This window comes from Plecotus auritus (genome assembly GCF_963455305.1).
Source record: "Plecotus auritus genome assembly, chromosome: 4".
NCBI classification, from domain to species: Eukaryota; Metazoa; Chordata; class Mammalia; order Chiroptera; family Vespertilionidae; genus Plecotus; species Plecotus auritus.
This window is the reverse complement of record NC_137775.1, coordinates 120586691-120605816: the sequence shown is the minus strand read 5'-3', so window position 1 is coordinate 120605816 and position 19126 is coordinate 120586691. Positions and strand designations below refer to the sequence as shown.

Here is a 19126-nt window from a genome sequence, read left to right as displayed (position 1 = left end):
ACCTGGGACCCTTCAGTCTACAGGCTGATGCTCTATCCACTGAGCCAAACCGGCTAGGGCCAGTCCTGGAGTTTTAGATGGTGCTTAGCATTCTGCAAAGTGAGCCCTTTAAGTGGAGAGACTCTACCAGGCTTGACCTTGGTCAGCAGAGTATGTTTCCTTCTGGGCTTCCATTGTAGAGAGACATACATTTCCATTTTGTCTCTCATACCAAGACACATGCAGTACCTACTTACAGATAAGCTCTGGGAATCATTAGGTTTAGCCGAGACTTCTTTGGGCAAATTCATCAGAATCCCCCTGAAGATACATTGAGGACTCTCTCATGCAGGGTTGTTCTTTGCAGCTTTACTCATGTGATCAGCAGTTGTTTCACTTGGTGCAAACAGGAAAAGATCCAGTTCCACCAGCAGCCACACCCCCTCCCTGGGAATATCAGCCCTGGCTTTATCATTCCAGGATGTTTTCCGTTATCTCAAGGATGATCATAAACCTCACCAGCTGAAAGAAAAACTTAGTCCTTTAATCAAAGTTAAAGGAAAAAAAATGCTTCACTGCATTTTGAGTGTGTGCTGGGGGGCGGAGTTTGGGTACTAGGACTACTGAGAAGTTGAAAGAGCTTAGCCAGGGGTGGGCAAACTTTTTTTTTTTTTTCACTTTTTATTTATTTATTTATTTATTTATTTATTTATTTATTTATTTATTTAATAAATCTTTATTCAGATTATTACAATTGTTTCTCCTTTTCCCCCCATAGCTCCCCTCCACCCGGTTCCCACCCCACCTTCTGCCCTTACCTCCCTCCCACTGTCCTCATCCATGGGTGTATGATTTTTGTCCAGTCTCTTCCTGAACGCCCCCATACCCCTTTCCCCCTGAGAATTATCAGTCCTCTCCCTTTCTATGCCCCTGATTCTATTATATTCACCAGATTATTCTGTTCCTCAGGTTTTTAATTCACTTGATTTTTTAGGTTCACTTGTTGATAGATATGTATTTGTTGTTCATAATTTTTATCTTGACTTTTTTCTTCTTCCTCTTCTTTAAGAATACCTTTCAGCATTTCATATAATACTGGTTTGGTGGTGATGAACTCCTTTAGCTTTTTCTTATCTGTGAAGCTCTTTATCTGCCCTTCAATTCTGAATGATAGCTTTGCTGGGTAGAGTAATCTTGGTTGTAGGTTCTTGCTATTCATCACTTTGAAAATTTCTTGCCACTCCAGTCTGGCCTGCATAGTTTCTGTTGAGAAATCAGCTGACAATCGTATGGGTGCTCCCTTGTAGGTAATTAACTGTTTTTCTCTTGCTGCTTTTAATATTCTCTCTTTGTCTTTTGCTCTTGGCATTTTAATTATGATGTGTCTTGGTGTGGTCCTCTTTGGATTCCTTTTGTTTGGGGTTCTGTGCGCTTCCTGGACTTGTAAGTCTATTTCTTTCACCAGGTGGGGGAAGTTTTCGGTCATTATTTCTTCAAATAGGTTTTCAGTATCTTGCTCTCTCTCTTCTTCTGGCACCCCCATAATTCTGATGTTGATACGCTTGAAGTTGTCCCAGAGTCTTCTTACACTATCTTCAACTTTTTGGATTTTTTTTGCTTTTTGCTTTTTCGGTTGAGTGTTTTTTGCTTCTTTGTATTTCAATTCTTTGACTTGATTCTTGTGTTCCTCTAGTCTGTTGTTGGGTCTCTGTATAATATTTTTTATTTCAGTCAGTGTATGTTTAATTTCTAGTTGGTCCTTTTTCATATCTTCGAGGGTCTCGTTATATTTATCGGCCTTTTCTAGGATATTCTTGAAAAGCCTTATAACCGTAGTTTTGAATTTATATCCAGTCATTTGTTTTCCTCCATTTCTTTCGTTTGTGATCTGTTTCGTCTCCCCATTTTTCACTGCTTCCCTGAGTTGGTAGGATAGATTTGTGTGCTAGGTTTCCTATATGGCCCAGTGGGTCGGCCTCCTCAGTTAACCTGAGGTGGACACTCTTGGTGCACCCCTTTGTGGACTGTGTGTACAGCCTTGTTGTAGTTAAGTCTTGATTGTTGTTGGTACCACTGGGAGGAATTGACCTCCAGGCCAGTTGGCTGTAAGGATCAGCTGTGTCTACACTGGGAGAAGTTCGGTGCTGGAGACAGCCTTATAGGATTAGACTTGCCAAATTGCAATAGCCTCTGTGCTCAGCTTGGATGGGGTGGAGTCTCAGGGCGGAGCAGACAGTCTTGGTTTCCAGTCAGCCTTGCCCTTGTGTGCGTGCGCGCCTGCAGACCCGGGAGAACCCCTTTCACGTCCCGCGTGGTTCAGGGTTCCAGTTCAGGGTTCAGGTTCTGGAGAAGGCCACACACAAAAATGAAGAGAGAGACTAGAAAAGAGTTAATTTGGGAATATGGGGGGCCAGGCGGGAGCCCACCTCTAGTGGGAGGACTACCCTTTGCTTTGGCCTTGCCATCCCTTTTATTCAGGTTTGGGATGCACCCATTGCTCTTAGGCAGGTAATTCCAGTAACAGGCAGATTATCTGATTATTTGGTGGGGAAGTTGCTTCAGCTACCATTGTCTCAATTAGATAGGGAGTGGTTGGCTCTGACCTTTCAGAGCTTCAAGGTTGACCAACCTTCCAAGGTTCCTTGTCTACACCTTTCTAATTAGTGAGACAATGATCGGTTTCTAGCACAGACCTCTGCCTTCCCTGGCTCCCAAGTCTCCGCCCGAGAGTCCAGATTCCCCCCACAAGAGCGTGTGGGTCCCCAGGGGCTCTCCTGGAACTGGGGTTCAGTGCAGTCAGGAGCTTCTGAGTCCCTTCCACTAGGGAAAGCCTGTGGCAACCTCCGCAGCCTTTGTGCGCACTGGCATGCGCGCGCCTGCAGACCTCTGCCTTCCCCGGCTCCCGAGTCTCTGCCTGAGAGTCCAGATTCCCCCCCGTAAGAGCATGGGTCCCCAGGGGCTCGCCTGGAACTGGGGTTCAGTGCAGTCAGAATTGGGGTTCAGTGCAGTCAGGAGCTTCAGACTCCCTTCTGCTAGGGAAAGCCTGTGGCAACCTCCGCAGCCTTTGTGCACACTGGCGCGCGCGCTTCCAGAACCTTGCCTGCCGGAGCTCCCCCTGGTCTCCGAGTCTCCGGGTGCCTTTCTCTCTACCTGACAGTCCAGACTCCCCCTGTATGAGCCTGGGTCCATGGGGTTTCGCCCGGGACTGGGGTTCAGTGCAGTCAGAACTGGGGTTCAGTGCGGTCAGGGGCTTCCTTCCCCCTTCTGCCAGAGAAAGTCAGCCAGGCTTTCAGCCACCCTTCCTCTCTGCACGCACAAAGACCCTTTGCTGTACCTCCAATTCTCTGTGAGCTTTTCTCTTTCCTTCTAGTTGTAGAATTTTCACTCAGCCAGCTTTCCTGTGGTTCTGGATGGTGTCCATTCTGTCTTTTAGTTGTAGTTTTGAAATTGTTGTGCGAGGCAGCAGTTTAGGTGCTTACCTATGCCGCCATCTTGGTTTCTCTCTGTGGGCAAACTTTTTGACTCGAGGGCCACAATGGGTTCTTAAACTGGACCAGAGGGCTGGAACAAAAGCATGGATGGAGTGTTTGTGTGAACTAATATACATTCAAAGTAAAGGAGCGGAGGGGAGAGCAAGAGAACCCTCCGCTCTTTCGGCTCCGCGGGCCGGATAGAACAGCCGAACGGGCCGGATTCGGCCCGTGGGCCGTAGTTTGCCCACAGCTGGCTTAGGCACTGGCTATTTAACTTCTCACCAGCAGTAATAGTGGGGGCAGCCCTTTTTTGAGTTTCACTGTATGTTCATTTGGTTGTCTTTCTTGTGAGGGAACATCTCCCCTGCTCCCTGTCCCCAACACACACTGTAGGTTGACTAGTGGAGGCTATGAGCTCTTTATAATTTCTCTAGCACAGCTCCTGGCACTTGGTGGACATTCAGGAAGTGTTTGTTCAATGAATAAAGGAGTGAATGGAGGCAGGAATTGTGCCTTATCCATCATATTCCCTCCGCAATGAGTGGGATCCAGGCCCACGGAGTAGGTGCTCGGCAAGCGCTAGCTGTGGGAGTGAAATGTACAAGGCTGGTGCCTCGAGTGGATTCCTAAAGGGGACAATGGTAAAGTCAAAGAACAGTGAGAACATCGCCGATGCTCTGAGCTTAGAAGCCATTTAAATGAGTATCTGTTGCTTTTAGCTTATTGTTTGCTTAAAAACAAAACTTCCAGGGGACATTATTCAGTGCCATTAAACTAGGGGCATGAAAAAATAGAGAAAACAGGATCTTAGTGAAAAATGAAATGCTTCAGTCAGATTTTCAAGTTTGAAAGAGAGGAGAACGAGATGGGGGGAGGGTGAATTGGGTAAAGGAAGTCAAATATATGGTAGTGGAATAAAACTGGACTTTTACTGGTGAGCATGCCACAGAGGACACAAATATCAAACTATAATGGTGTAAGTCTGAAATTTATAATATGATACTAACCCATTATTACTTCAATAAATTTAATAAAAAACGATTAAAGTAAAGGTTGGGAGCATATGGCCTTGTGAATTCTTATACTAGTGAAACAGCTTGAATATGGAATGTTGATTATGATAGTTTCAGTAACCTATTTGCTTTCCTTTAAAACTTTGATTTCTTTATTATGCAAATGACAACCAGGGGATAGATGCCAGGGGAACACTGTGTAACCAGTGTGCCTTTTCCTCAGGTTGTGCACATTGCAGGGGGCGTCTCCTTTCTCGACGCGGTGACTCCCATGGATTACTACCCTGGGTTAAATTTGGAAGGCTATCCTAACAGAGACAGCACCAAATATGCTGAAATTTATGGCATTTCATCTGCTCACACTTTGTTGCGGGGGACACTGAGATATAAGGTAAGCGGCTGTGTTTCAGATGAAGCACGTTGCCTGTTTTGATGTGAGTGATGTGTACAGGTCATTGTTACTAGAATCAAAATAATTAGGATGCTGCGCCACGCTGGAGTCTGTGTCCTCAGGACTCTCGATTGAGAGATATTAGGAGACAGCTCAAAATGAGGTGAGCAAAAAGGGAACTTCAGACCCAGGAGAAGTGGAGGCAGGCAGAGGACTAGCTTCAGGGGTAATGAGTTTTGGGGAGTCAGGTGACCTTGCTGGGACTTGCTCTCTCTTCACCTCTCAGCTCCGACTTCAGGTTTTGGCTGCAGCCCCAGGCTTCCACGGCGGCCGGATGGTGGTAGCATCTCCACCCTCTTAGGTTCAGTGAGAACGAAAAGTGCATCTTTTAATATCTAAAAATGTAATTTTGGTTTCATTAGTGCCTGAGGCCAGTGGGATAAAATGTGCCAATCAGCTTTGCCCTCTGTTTTATGTCCCTTAAGCTAAAGATGTAGTCAGCATCACTTTTCCTAAAGCAACATCTTTTTTTTAAATATAATATATTGTTATTGATTTCAGAGAGGAAGGGAGAGGGAGAGAGAGATAGAAACATCAAGGATGAAAGAGAACCATTGATCCACTGCCTCTTGCACTCACTCTCCCCGCCGACCCCCTTCCCACTGGGGATCAAACCTGCAACCCGGGCATGTGCCCTGACCGGAATCCAACTGTGACCTCCTGGTTCATAGGTCAACCACTGAGCCACGCTGGCTGGACCAAAGCAACATCTTTTTACCACAAAATGAGGTGTAGCTTCTAGAAGCATAAACACAATGTCCACTACACATTTATTAATCACAAAAGAATAGTTACAAGAATGACCAGATTAAGACAATTTTATTGAAATAGTTTCCTAGGACTATTATAACAAGTTACTACTAACTGGGTGCCTTAAAACAACAGAAATTTCTTTTCTCACCATTCAGGAGGCCAGAAGTCTGAAATCAAAGTGTGGGCAGGGTGGGTACCTTCTGAAGGCTTTGAGAAAGAAACTGTCCCATGCCTGTGCAGCTTTCCATACCTTGATATTTAACATCACAACTCTGGCCCTCGCCATTCTGGCTCAGTGGATAGAGCGTCAGCCTGTGGACTGAAGGGTCCTGGGTTCCATTCGAGTCAAGGGCACATGCCCAGGTTGTGGACTCGATCCCCAGTAGGGGGCGTGCAAGAGGCAGCCAATCAATGATTCTCATCATTGATGTTTCTCTCTCCCTCCCTCCCTCTCCCTTCCTCTCTGAAATCAATAAAAATATATATATTTTTAAAAAGACTAAACTGAATTATGTTCTTAAAAATAAATAAGTAAAATCAGAACTCTATCATCCAGGATGCTTTTGGTCCCCTTCCCTGTGTGCGGTGGGTGCTGGTGGCATGTGTGTGTGAAGGGAATCACTGAGAAAGTGACTGTGAGGGCAGAGGCTATCCCCACGGTGCCGGCTCATGAAGACTGCCTTCTGGTTTGCCTCGTTTCTCCTCAAGCCCTGTGTATCCTTCCTTAAAGAGAAGAAAACCACCACATCGCTTGCTCTTTGGAGCGTCTGTGGCATTTGTTGGCACTTAGCATTTCTAGTTCCATTTTATGTATATTTTTCTTGTCTCCTGAAATAGACTTTAAGCCCCTAGAGGGCAGGTACACGTACTGTCATGAATGGGATGTCCTCACTGGGCAGGAATCAGCTGAGATGCCTGTGGTGACATCCCGAGGGGATCTAGGCACCTCATGTTCCCTGTGCCTTGAAGCACAACAGAAACTCCAGTCTGAGTGAAAGCCAGACCAGCCCTAGCTCCGGCACATTTCTTGATTCCTATTTTGAAAGTAGTGACTTCTTGGGGGAGGTGCAGGAATTAGGGTTTTCTGTTAGCTTTAGGTAGAGTCGCTTGCCAATCGTGTAGACCCAGAAACAGGGTTTTGAAAGATTTAAGAACTGAACCCAGCTCTCGAGTGCATGGCTGGGAGCCAGGCGAGCGAGCCCTGGAGGATGGAAGACGTCAAGGTGTTCATGTCCACGAGGGCCACCGTCCTGAGCAGTGTCAGCGACCCTTCCATAGCCTGACCATTCTTTTGGGTGTTAGAGATGAGACACTGCCATCCCAGAGTGACAGGGACACCTCGGGTATTAGGCACCTGCTGTCCTTGCAGACTCAGCTTGATATCACCTTCCCCTGGGATCTTAACTCCTTCTCCTGGACTCCCCGCCCCACACCTACGTGAGGTCCCCCCCACTGAGCTCCCACAGCTCTGTTTACCTCTGTCATAGCACCTAGAATATTCTACTGCCGTGTAGTCAACAGCGATCATGTAGCTTTGCTCACTATGTACCGGGCATTTTTTTTTGGTTTGAATTTCTATTGGATTTCGGTTTCTTTGTGGGTAAGGACTACATTGATCATCTCTGTGGCCTCAGCCTCTAGCACAAGTCTGACACATGGTAGCAATTTGCTAAATGCTTCCTGGTGAATGAATACATACGATACATTTACTTCTAGAGATCGCCATTTAAATACATTTCTGAGATTAAGAAATATCTCAGTATTTGAGAAATTGGATGAAGGGATTCTAGAAGCAAGCTGGGAAACTGCTTTTTTTGTTTCTCCTGTTTGAAATATATTTGCATTGGATAGGATCAAATAAATGTGAATTCTTTAATTAGTAACCTTTGAATAGTTTGAATAATACAACCTCTCTGAAATGTGAAAATTACTAGTTGGCCACACATTAAACGGTGAACTATTTGATGGCTCCAGACACTTTGATACGTTAACATTTTATTGCTTCTTAAAATAATTTTACATTTTTCTCCTCCTCCTCCTCCTCCTCCTCCTCCTCCTCCTCCTCCTCCTCCTCCTCCTCCTCTTCCTCTTCCTCCTCTGCTCTTTTCCTCTCTCTCTGCCTCTGTCTCTGATACAAAGCTCCTTACCCCCACCCCCCATATTTGCTCACAGCATAACATACAGTTATGGTCTTCAATCACTTCATCATCATTCAGAATCTATTCATGCAGTCACTTGTTCTCTCAGCTTGCTGGAATGATGGATAAAGGGCGAGGGCGCACACACACACACACACACACACACACACACACACACTATACTTACTGTTCAGCAGCTGAATAGAGAATTACAATATGTGTCAAGTGCCATAACAGAGATATATACAAAATGCTACAGAGGAGAAGGGAGTGCCCGTTCACCTAGGGGCTCAGTAGGTTTGCTGAGCTGGACCTTAAGGGAGGAGTACACATTTCACTGGTGGAGAAGGGGGCTCCCCCATTCCAGGCGCAGGGGCAGCATGCACAGAGGCCCAGGTCTCTGAAGAGCACGTGTTTGGGGAATGGTGAGTGGTGGAGGCGATGATAGTGAGTCGGCTAGAGGGGCATATTAGGATGGATTTTATGTAATAGGCCAAGGACTTCAGGCTTCTCCTGTAGATAATGAAGAACACACGAGGAATTTTTTTCAGAGTTATGACATTTTAGAAAAATCTTTCTGGTCTACTTTCCCCCCTGCTCTCTATAGGCATTAGAATGGTGGCTGTTAATCATTAGAATGGATTACCTGCTTTGGGGAGCTATTCTTAAAACGTCCTTCTTCCATTAGGAGAGAGAACAACTGTTCTATTGAATACTGTTTGCTGAACTGAAATTTGACGCAGAAGGAAATTTGCCTTCCTGCTGCCAGAGAATACCACTCAATGGCCCCAGAAACAGCAGTCAGTACCCCAGTTTCTCAAGGCTGCTTATGTAAACCAGTGGGATTGTTGTTGACACTATTGATTTTGTTTTGAACCTGAAGGAGGCTGCATCCACAGAAGCCACGCAGATGACTCTTTCAGCCTGTGTTCTAAACAAGTAAAGATAGAGCCCTCTTTCCAAAAACACATAAAAATTTTTTTGAAGAGAAAATTTTCATATACTGTTTAATAATTATCCTTGCAGGGATATGCCAAAGCCTTGAATGGACTTGTGAAATTGGGTCTTATAAACAGAGATGCATTTCCCGCGCTTCGACCTGAGGCCAAGCCGCTCACCTGGGTGAGTAATTCCACAGTGACATGCGTTCTGGCTGGTTAGGTTTGAACTTGGTTTGGACCAGCTAACGAGCCCATTGTGTGGCTTACCCGCAGCAAGGTAAACCCTAGCCCAGCCGTGGGCAAACTACGGCCCGTGGGCCGGATCCGGCCCGTTCGGCTGTTCTATCCGGCTCGCGGAGCTGAAAGAGCGGAGGATTCTCTTGCTCTCCCCTCCGCTCCTTCACCAGCAGCAGTGTTAACATGGCAACATCAGGAAACACGGCCGCAGCTCCTTCTTCTGAGTGAGCGGATTTATATCCGCCCATTCAGTAGAAGGAACAACCTCTCAATCTTCCAGAGGCTCCTTGTAATGCCCGTGGACACGTCTCCCGACATCACCCTGGGAATGCGTAGACACGTTATCGTGGTGATGTAGGGAGACACGCCCCTGGAGAGCACAGTATCAGAGCATTAGCTAAAAAGGAGACCAACAACACTGTTCCCACTGAAGTTGATGTTTTAAAGACCAAAAACCTTTCAACCCAGTCTACATTGCCATCTACATCTACGTCCCGGGCATAATTTGGAAGTTGCACTAAAGAAAATGTTTAATTTACTGTTTACACATTTTGTTCTTTTCTATTTGTTTTAGTTTTAAATTATTTTATTATATTTAAGTTTAATTTGAAAGGCTTTTGTACCTTTCCTTTGTTAGGCAATTTTATTTTGCCTTTGCCATCTTCAATATAAGGTATATTATTGTGCTATGATTCCTTCATTTTTTGAAGTTTCAAATTATAATAATTAGTGTTTACATTCTTCTTGTTAAAATGTTTGAAATGAATAAAACTATTGAAATAAAAAAAAAAGACCGTACCCTTTAATGTAATGATGTTTACTTTGAATTTATATTAGTTCACACAAACACTCCATCCATGCTTTTGTTCCGGCCCTCCGGTCCAGTTTAAGAACCCATTGTGGCCCTCGAGTCAAAAAGTTTGCCCACCCCTGGGCTAGCCCCAAAGTCCCCTTTCCCTTCACTGTTACGGGAGGATGGAGAGAGCTTGGAGGCTGACTCCGGGCCTATTTCCTCAGTAACTTCTACCACTTGAGGGCTCCCTCACTCCAGGAAGAGATGGACTTGCCCTCTGCACTGGGCACTGGGCTCTGGGCTCTGCCACTGGCCTACATGGTGGCCCAGTTTGAGGAATTAAGTCTGGGCCTCCTGCAACTAATAGCACAGGAGGGCTGCTCATATCAGAACTGATTCCTAACCTGCGAATCCCAGCAGTTCTTTCATTCGGCCATTTGTAATCAAGCGTAATTTGAGTTTTCAGTTCCCGAGTTCACCCCATATCTGTGTTGTATTAAAATCAATAGAAATTGGAAGATTTCCCCCCTTGTGGCTCAGTTGGTTGGGTGTTGTCGCGTGCACGAAAAGGTTGCCAGTTTGATTCTGTGTCAGGGCACATGGTTTCAGGCTCCATCCCCTGTAGGGGTCATGCAGGAGGCAGCCAGTCAATGTTTCTCTCTCACATCGATGTTTCTCTCTCTCTCTCCCTCTCCCTTCCACTCTCTAAAAAAATCAATTAAAAAAAGGTTTAGTGTTGGAAGGGACTTTGGAAGCTTGGAACTAAATGTAGAGTAGAGCTTCCACTCTAGCCTAGGAATTAGCTTGTTACTAGCTGGTCATCCAACTTAATGTGCCCATATTCCAATAGAAATGCCAGAAATGTATCGCAGGGAGAAAAGGATCAATATTGCCAATCCTTATAAGTCTCTCCAAAGAAACTTTGGTATTCTTGTTGGTCAATTGCTTTTCAATTCAGTTATTTTATATGCTGAGAGTCTTTCCAATTCAAGTTTTGCCATCCATAAGTGTACTTGTTGGACAGGAGTGAATAAGTATCTAGGGTGAACATGGGGGTGAGGCAGCTGCATTGGGAAGGTTGGTACAGGTATTCTTAGAGTTGGTCCAAGCTTTAAAGACCAAATTAAAAATATATTTGGCTTTATGGACCAGCGATGTCTGTCAGACTACTCAATTCTGCTATAGACAATAGGTCAACACATGAGCAAGTTTTAATAAAACTTTTTACTTGCAAAGCCAGGTGGTGAGCCAAATTTGACCTGTGAACCAGTTTGTTTTTCCTTAACCAGGGGTGGGAACCATTTTTCTGCCAAGGGCCACTTGAATATTTACAATATCATTCGTGGGCCATACAAAACTATCAACTTAAAAATTAGCTTGCTATATTTGGTCCAACATTTAATTAACTCACCCCTAATGCCTTCGCAGGGCCAGACCAAAGGATTTAGGGGCCTTCTATGGCCCATGGGCCGGACATTCCCCACCCCTGCAACCTAAAGCATAACTTTTCCCTTGGGAGCCTGAAAAAAAACTCTTGTTTAGAAAGTAGAAAAAGCTATGGCCGCTGTTTAAGTTTTCTTCTTTGAGATTTTATTATCTGCGAGGTCTTTTTCATCTCTAGAACCTACAAAATAACTTCATCCTGGCCAAAATGGATGGCTGGAGGGTGATGGGGGGATGGGTGAAAAAGTGATGGAGAGGATATGCAAAGGCAGGACATGTGATGTCATTATGATACCATCTGTTTAGTATTGATTTAATGTTATGGCTCATTTTTATTGCTGAAATATCATTCTGGAATACCATGCATTTATTGATGTGTGGGTGTGCAGACACATGTGTATGCACATGTATGCATTACAGTTTAATATTTCTAATTTAATTCAAGGTGCATTTGAGGTCCAATGTCTTATCAAAATACTTTCTCAACTTATTTATTCTATTAGGAACTTATAGTTTTAATTTTTGTTTTTCTAACCAGAAAGAGCTCCTGTGTGATCTAGTTGGGATTCCGCCCTCCTCCACGCAGGACGTGCTTAAGGAAGCTGTCTTTAAGAAACTAGGTGGAGACAGTACCCAGCTGGAGGCTGCTGAACGGTAGGCACCCACCAGTCAACGTAGAGCTAACTATTGGATAGATGCTCCCTTAGCCCTTTTCCATCAAAGAAAGGTCAGAATAATATCAAATGTTTCACATTGTCTTTGGTTAATTTGCTGCTCTAGTGTTGGCCTGTTTTAGAGAGATTATCAGATACCATGTTCATGTGGGGATGAAATGTAGATTAAGAGGGAAATTCAATGGCAATTATAACTTGGGAAATACTTATTTTGAGACACTTTACTACTCAGTACTCAAGACAGGTGGGATTTTTTTTTTCTCCTCTGGAGAATCACCCAGCCATTTTCCAACTGTTTTAAAACATTTGTTCACACAGCGGTGGCACATTCTGCTGTCATCCTTAATGTGGGAGAACGAACCTGCGAGAGAATCTCATAAAAAGCTTTGCAATAGCGTGGATTTCCAGTGTGTTAGTTCTGCTCCAGAGAGTGCTGCCCAGGAGAGTCTGGGGATGATTCTAAAGGCTGTAACATTGCTGTTATTATTATTTTACAATTTAGGAGAGTCCTATACCTTGAACTGTCATTTTGTGATTCTTCCCTTCAAGATGAAATCCAAAGAGTGCTCCCTTCCGCTTCCCAAGTGAGAATATGTCCAGGACTTGTACTAATGCAGCCATCTCTTGTGCTTCTCAGGTTGGGCTTACTTGGGGATGAACAAGTCCCTCGGGCAGAGTCTGTTGTTGATGCACTTTCCAAGTATTTGGCCGTGAAACTTTCCTATGGTAAGCCATTGGATATTAGCTGGACATCTCAGAAGAAACATACGATGTAGTCAGTATAACCAGCAAGTTATATCAGAGGGCTGGAGCTAAGCAGTAAGAGTGGGGTAGTATGATATGAGGGAAAGAGCACTTGACTTTTTTTCAGAGGGAAAAATGAGAGAACTATAAAGTAAGAATGAATTTGGGCCCGGCCAGTGTCGCTCAGTGGTTGAGCATCAACCTATGAACCAGGAGTTCACAGTTCTATTTCCCAGTCAGGGCACTTGCCTGGGTTGTGTGCTCGATCCCCAGTGAGGGGCATGCAGGAGGCAGCCGATCAGTGATTCTCTCTCATTGTTGATGCTTCTTTCTTTCCCTTTCTTTCTTTCTCTCTCTCTTTCTTTCTTTCTTCTTTCTTTCTTTCTTTCTTTCTTTCTTTCTTTCTTTCTTTCTTTCTTTCTTTCTTTCTTTCTTTTTCTTCCTTCCTTCCTTCCTTCCTTCCTTCCTTCCTTCCTTCCTTCCTTCCTTCCCCTTCCTTCCTTCCTTCCTTCCTTCCTTCCTTCCTTCCTTCCTTCCTTCCTTCCTTCCCCTTCCTTCCTTCCTTCCTTCCTTCCTTCCTTCCTTCCTTCCTTCCTTCCTTCCTTCCTTCCTTCCTTCCTTTTTCCTAATGTTTTTATTAATTTCAGAGAGAGAAGGAAGAGGGAGGGAGAGAAACAACCATGATGAGAGAGAATCATCCATGGGCTGCCTCCTGCAGGCCCTCTACCGGGGACAGAGCCCACAACCCCACCTGTGCCTGGAGAGGGGATCAACCATGACCTCCTGGTTCATGGGTCAACTCTTAGCCACTAAGCCACACCTGCTGACTCTTTTTATTTTTGAATTCGGCTACTGGGGAATTTTAAATTACATACTTGGCTCACATTCTATTTCTGTTGCACAGCGCTGTGCTGTAGGTTAAAGAATTCTGGATTCAAGTCTCTAGTCTGCACCCAACTAGAGTTATAGACCCATACATAGTTGAGCTATTGAAGTGGTACCTGTCTAATGATCATTGCTAATGCAGAACTCTTCATTTCCACACACACATCCTCACCCAAAACCTGTTCCTGTCCAATCTGACCATCTCAGTGAATGACCCAAGCATCCTTCATTGTTGATGTTTCTCTCTCTCCCTCCCTCTTCCTTCCTCTTTCTCTAAAATAAATAATAACATTTTTTTTAAAAAAAGAATGAACTTGGGTAATATGTAAAAGGAAAATATTATTAGTTTTACTTTTAATTTTTAGTTCATTTGGAAAAACTACAGGAGCATTTTTGAGAGAAAAGTGGATGGCCTCTGTAGCAGAGCCCTCATGCCTATATCAGGCTATAGTGATAACAAACCTGGATGGCAGACTGTGATTTGAGTCATAATTTCTTTGAGTTTTCCATGGGTCTTTGAGCTACAGAGCAGTATGGCTAGTTGTCTAAGAACCATATCCAAGGGGAGGGAGACGTGTGAGAGCAAGAGTGCAGCAGCAGGAGAGGAAATACAATATTGGGGTTGTAATGACAGTGGCATTTTATAATGTCTGCTTACTTACTTCAAGGTCCTGGAGAGAAAGATATGATTGTCATGAGAGACAGCTTTGGAATCAGACATCCTTCTGGACATTTAGAAAATAAGACCATTGATCTTGTGGTTTATGGAGACATCAATGGCTTTTCAGCCATGGCTAAAACTGTAGGGTTCCCTACCGCTATGGCAGCCAAGATGTTGCTTGATGGTAAGTTCTTTCATCTCCTTATCATCTTCAAGTCATTCGGTGCCTGGACATCCAATAACTATTCTTGAATAAGACACTGCATTCACTAAAAGTGAGCCATCTCAGAAGTTCCAGGTGCTGGCTGACTGGGAGTGACTCCGTGGGAGTGACAAACATGGGCTTTGGAGTTAGCACTGCCTTCTCTCCCAGCTCAGTCACAGATGGCTGAGCAATCAGGTGCAAGTTACTCAGCATCTCTGAGCCAGAGTTCCCTCATCTTCAAACTGGGGATTGTCATCGCCAATTCATAGGGTTGTTGTGACGCTAAAGTGAAATAATATGTAAAACTCCTACCTCATGGAGGGGCCTCCAAGCAATGTGAACTCCCTTTCTTTCTTTTCTTTTTTTTTTTAATATTTGGGAGGCTGTAACACTGAAATAGTAAAAGGCAATCACTTCCAGGTCTTCCAACATAGAGACCAGGTTATTTTATTTTATTTTGTTTTTTGCTGTGAAGCACTCGCTTTATTGAGACCATGTTTTATTAATCTTCATGTCTCAGTATATTATCAGTACTAATAAATATTTTAAACAGAATGAATTCAAATTTTAACTCTTCAAACATCAAAGCTTATCAATGTCAAATAATGAGAAAATGTATCTACAATAGCATATCAGCTAATATCAAGTTAAACCATGTACTTAGTTATTGCGGAACAAGGGTGATGAAGTGTGAAGGATGAGATAATAATGGCCTTTAAGGAATGTGTCCAGACTTACTGTTTCAGCAATCAGACAGACACCCATGCCCAAATAACCAGATGGGCTTTCATTCATTCTGTTGGGTATTATGCTTTTAAATAAAATGAAATCAGCAAATGAAGCAGCCAGTTAGATTTACTTTACTTTCTTATTTTACTTTATTCTCTGATTGTCTTGGCAGGAGTTAATGCAGTCAAGTGTATAAATTCTGACACTATCCCTAAGTCTAGTTGTGTTTTTAATCGAAAATTGATTAAGTAATAATTTAGTAGGGGACATTTAAGCAGCTATTTAAAAAAATATTTAGGTCTCCAATAATTCATTGACTCTGACTTGACTGCTATATGGAGATCCTTGCTGCAGAAATTAGCATTTAATACCACCTTTAAAATGATAACTACAAATTAACTTTCTTTCAGGTGAAATTCACGCTAAAGGCCTAATGGGACCCTTTTCAAAGGAGATCTATGGACCAATATTGGAGCGAATTAAAGCAGAAGGCATTATCTATACAACACAGAGCACAATCACACCTTAATTGAGAATTATATTTTATTTTTATCTTCCCAAGCAATACAGCTCTGAACATTTGTGCAACAAACATGTTTGCTACAGTACTATTTTAAAGTATAAAGCGTATATTTTGATTGTCACTACAATGGTTTTTGAAATATAAATCTCTATTTTCTTATGCAAATATTTGGAACAGGATATGCCAGTAATTACCAGAGAACTTTAATAATTCTATCATGTATTTTTTCACGTGTGTTTAAAAGTGATAATGATTGTATTTTTTGTTAATTTATTGTGCAACTGTTTTCCTACAAGAATATATTTTCCTATATTCAGCAGACGAAGTTTCATCTTTTTAGATAGAAAATATTTCCTTAACATCACAGAAATGCAAAGGATCATAAGAGACTACTACAATGATATGCCAACAAATTGAAAAACCTAGAAGAAATGGATACATTTTTAGAAACATACACCTTCCAAGACTGAATCATGAAGAAATAGAAAATCTGAGCAGACCAATTATAGGTAATAAAATTGAATCAGTAAATTAAAAACTCCCCCCAAACAAAGTCCAGTATCTGATGGCTTCCCAGGTGAATTCTACCAAACATTTAAGAAGAGTTAACACTTATCTTTCTCAAATCATTCCAAGAAATTAGAGAGGAAGGAACACTTCCAAACTCATAGGAATAGATTGAGAGTCCAGAAATAACTCTCACATTTATGGTCAATAGATTATTGAAAAGGTTGCTAAGACAATTTACTAGAGGAAAATAGTGTTTTTATCTATTGGTGCTGGAACAACTGAATGCTTAGGAATGAAGTTGGACCCTTACCTCACAGTACATATAAAAATTAAGTCAAAGTGAACCAAAGGCCTAAATATAAGAGCAAACACAATAAAACTATTAGGAAAATTATAGGCATAAATCTTCATGACCTTGGTTTTATGGCAATAATTTCTTAAATGAAACCAAAAGCACAAGCAACAAAAGGAGGAAAAAATTGGACATCATCAGAATAAAAAACCTTTGTGCTTCCAAGGGTACCATCGAAAAAGCAAAACGATAGTCCACAGAATGAGAGAAAATGTTTGCAAATCATATATCAGGTAAGAGAGGAACTTATATATATTTAGAATACATAAAGAACTACTGTGCCGAAACCGGTTTGGCTCAGTGGATAGAGCGTCGGCCTGTGGACTGAAGGGTCCTGGGTTCGATTCCGGTCAAGGGCATGTACCTTGGCTGTGGGCACATCCCCAGTGGGGGGTGTGCAGGAGGCAGCTGATCGATGTTTCTCTCTCATCGATGTTTCTAGCTTTCTATCCCTCTCCCTTCCTCTCTGTAAAAATATCAATAAAATATATATATATATATATATATATATATATATATATATATATATATATATAAAGAACTACTGTAACCCAATAAAAAGACAAAGATCCCAAAGTAAAGAAATGGACAAAGGATCTGAATTGACAGTTCTCCAAAGAAGATAAACAAAAGGCTATAAGCACATAAAAAGATGCTCAACATCATTAGCTATCAGAGAAATTCAAATCAAACTTACAACGAGATATCACTTCATACTCACCAAGATAGTTATAATAAAAGCATACTGGTGAGGATGTAGAGACATTGGAGCCATCATAAAGGGCTGGTGGAAATGCAAAATGGTGCAGTTGCTTTGGAAAACAGTTTAGCACAAAGGCTAAACCTAGTTGCCATATGACTCAGCAATTCCACTCTTAGGTATATACACAAGAGAAATGAAAACACATGTCCATCCAAACTTGTAAATAAATGTTTGTAACAGCATTATCCTTAATAGCCAAAAATGAAAACAATCCAAATGTCAGTCAACCAATAAATGCATAAACAAAATGTGGTGTGTTTATTCATACAATGGAATATTTGACAAAAAAGACATGAATTACTGATACAAGCTACAAGATGAATGGACCTTGAAAGCATTGTGCTAAGTGAAAGAAAAGGCCACATATATGATTTCATTTATATAAAATGTCCAGAGTAGTCAAATCCGTATATAGAGAAACTAGATTAGAGGTTACTTAGAGCTGGAGGTGAGTGGGAGTGACTACTGATGAGTTGGGGGTTCCTTTTTGGGGTGATGAGAATATTGTACAGTTGATTGTGATAATGGTGGGCAATTCTGAATATCCTAAAAAATCACTGAGTGATATACTTTGAATATACATTGTATGAGATGTGAATTAGATCTCAAGTTGTTATAAAAGAGATTCAATTACAAATATAACATTTTTTGGCTCCTTGGGAAAACCATCATATATAACTAATAAAAATTTTATAGTTATTCATATGAACCAAATACCTGTTTGACTTTCACTGACTGCTCATATCCTGGCACATAAAACTAATTCTACCCTTGAAACAGCAGATATTAGATGCATAGTATATGAAAGTCGAGGAAGCATCTATGCTATTTGAAAGGATCAAAGTTGATTTAAGGCCTGGTCCTACCTATCACAAATACTATATGGAGAGCAAAAATCTATACTAATAATAGAATATGCAAATTGTTCAGGACTCTGTCACAGTAATGACTGAATAGCAGGCTGTGTGGGGCGACAAGGCCAGCAGGGGGGTTAGTGAGGGACGACCAAACAACTGAGCAGCAGGCTGCGTGGGGCAACCAGGCCATCAGGGGGGCAGTTGGGGGTGACCAGGATGGCTGGGGGGGCAGTAAGGAGTGACCAGGCCTGTGGGGGGGGTTGGGGGTGACCAGGCCAGCGGAGGGGGGCAGTTAGGGGCGATCAGGCCGGCAGGCAGAGGCAGTTAGGGGTGATCAGGCAGGCAGGCAGGTGAGCAGTAGGAGCCAACAGTCCCAGATTGTGAGATGGATGTCCAAATGCCAGTTTAGGCCCAATCCCCGGGATTGGGTCTAAACTGGCAGTTGGACATCCCCCGAGGGGTCCCAGATTGGAGAGGGTACAGGCTGGGCTAAGGGGACCTCCCCGTGCATGAATTTTGTGCAGCAGGCCTCTAGTCTGTTAATAAGTAAAGACATTGTTATGGAAGTTTTCACCTCAGCATTGAGTTTAACATAATGAATTTGGAAATAGAACTTGATTCCACCTCCAACCTTGAAGAGTGCCCTGATGGAATGGGAACTAGGGAACTAGCACCTTGCGTGGGAGTGGGAACTTGTTGAGATCTCAATATAATTAACTGCTTTGGGTTTTATGATAACAGTGATATAAGGGATGTGATTGCAGGGCTGGTTTAATGTCAGCGCTAGAAAAGGAAATGTCAATAAGTTTCAGTAAAGGCATTGGCTTTCAGTAACAAATTTTCCAACAGAAATGTCAAAAGTAAAGATGGTGGTGGTAGGATCTGGGGATGAACGGATAGCTTATAGTTAATAAGCATATGACTCTGTCAGAGGGTCAGGAAACTTATATGGTAAATAAGTATTTTAGGCTTTGAAGGCTAAGGGGTGTCACAGCTGCTATT

General features: G+C 42.7%; 1 protein-coding gene across 6 annotated transcripts in view; it reads left to right on the top strand.

Annotated features, from left to right (window-relative positions):
* AASS (aminoadipate-semialdehyde synthase) overlaps positions 1–17978 on the top strand; it is a 75204-nt gene extending 57226 nt beyond the window's left edge. For all 6 annotated transcript variants that reach the window (XM_080663173.1, XM_080663171.1, XM_080663172.1 and 3 more), the window contains 6 exons: positions 4689–4856; positions 8834–8929; positions 11760–11875; positions 12533–12621; positions 14193–14369; positions 15530–17978. In XM_080663173.1, coding sequence (XP_080519299.1) covers positions 4689–4856; positions 8834–8929; positions 11760–11875; positions 12533–12621; positions 14193–14369; positions 15530–15648 — 765 coding nt within the window. In that variant the 3' untranslated portion in view covers positions 15649–17978. The remainder of the gene's footprint in view (positions 1–4688; positions 4857–8833; positions 8930–11759; positions 11876–12532; positions 12622–14192; positions 14370–15529) is intronic.
* The last annotated feature ends 1148 nt before the right edge of the window (positions 17979–19126 follow it).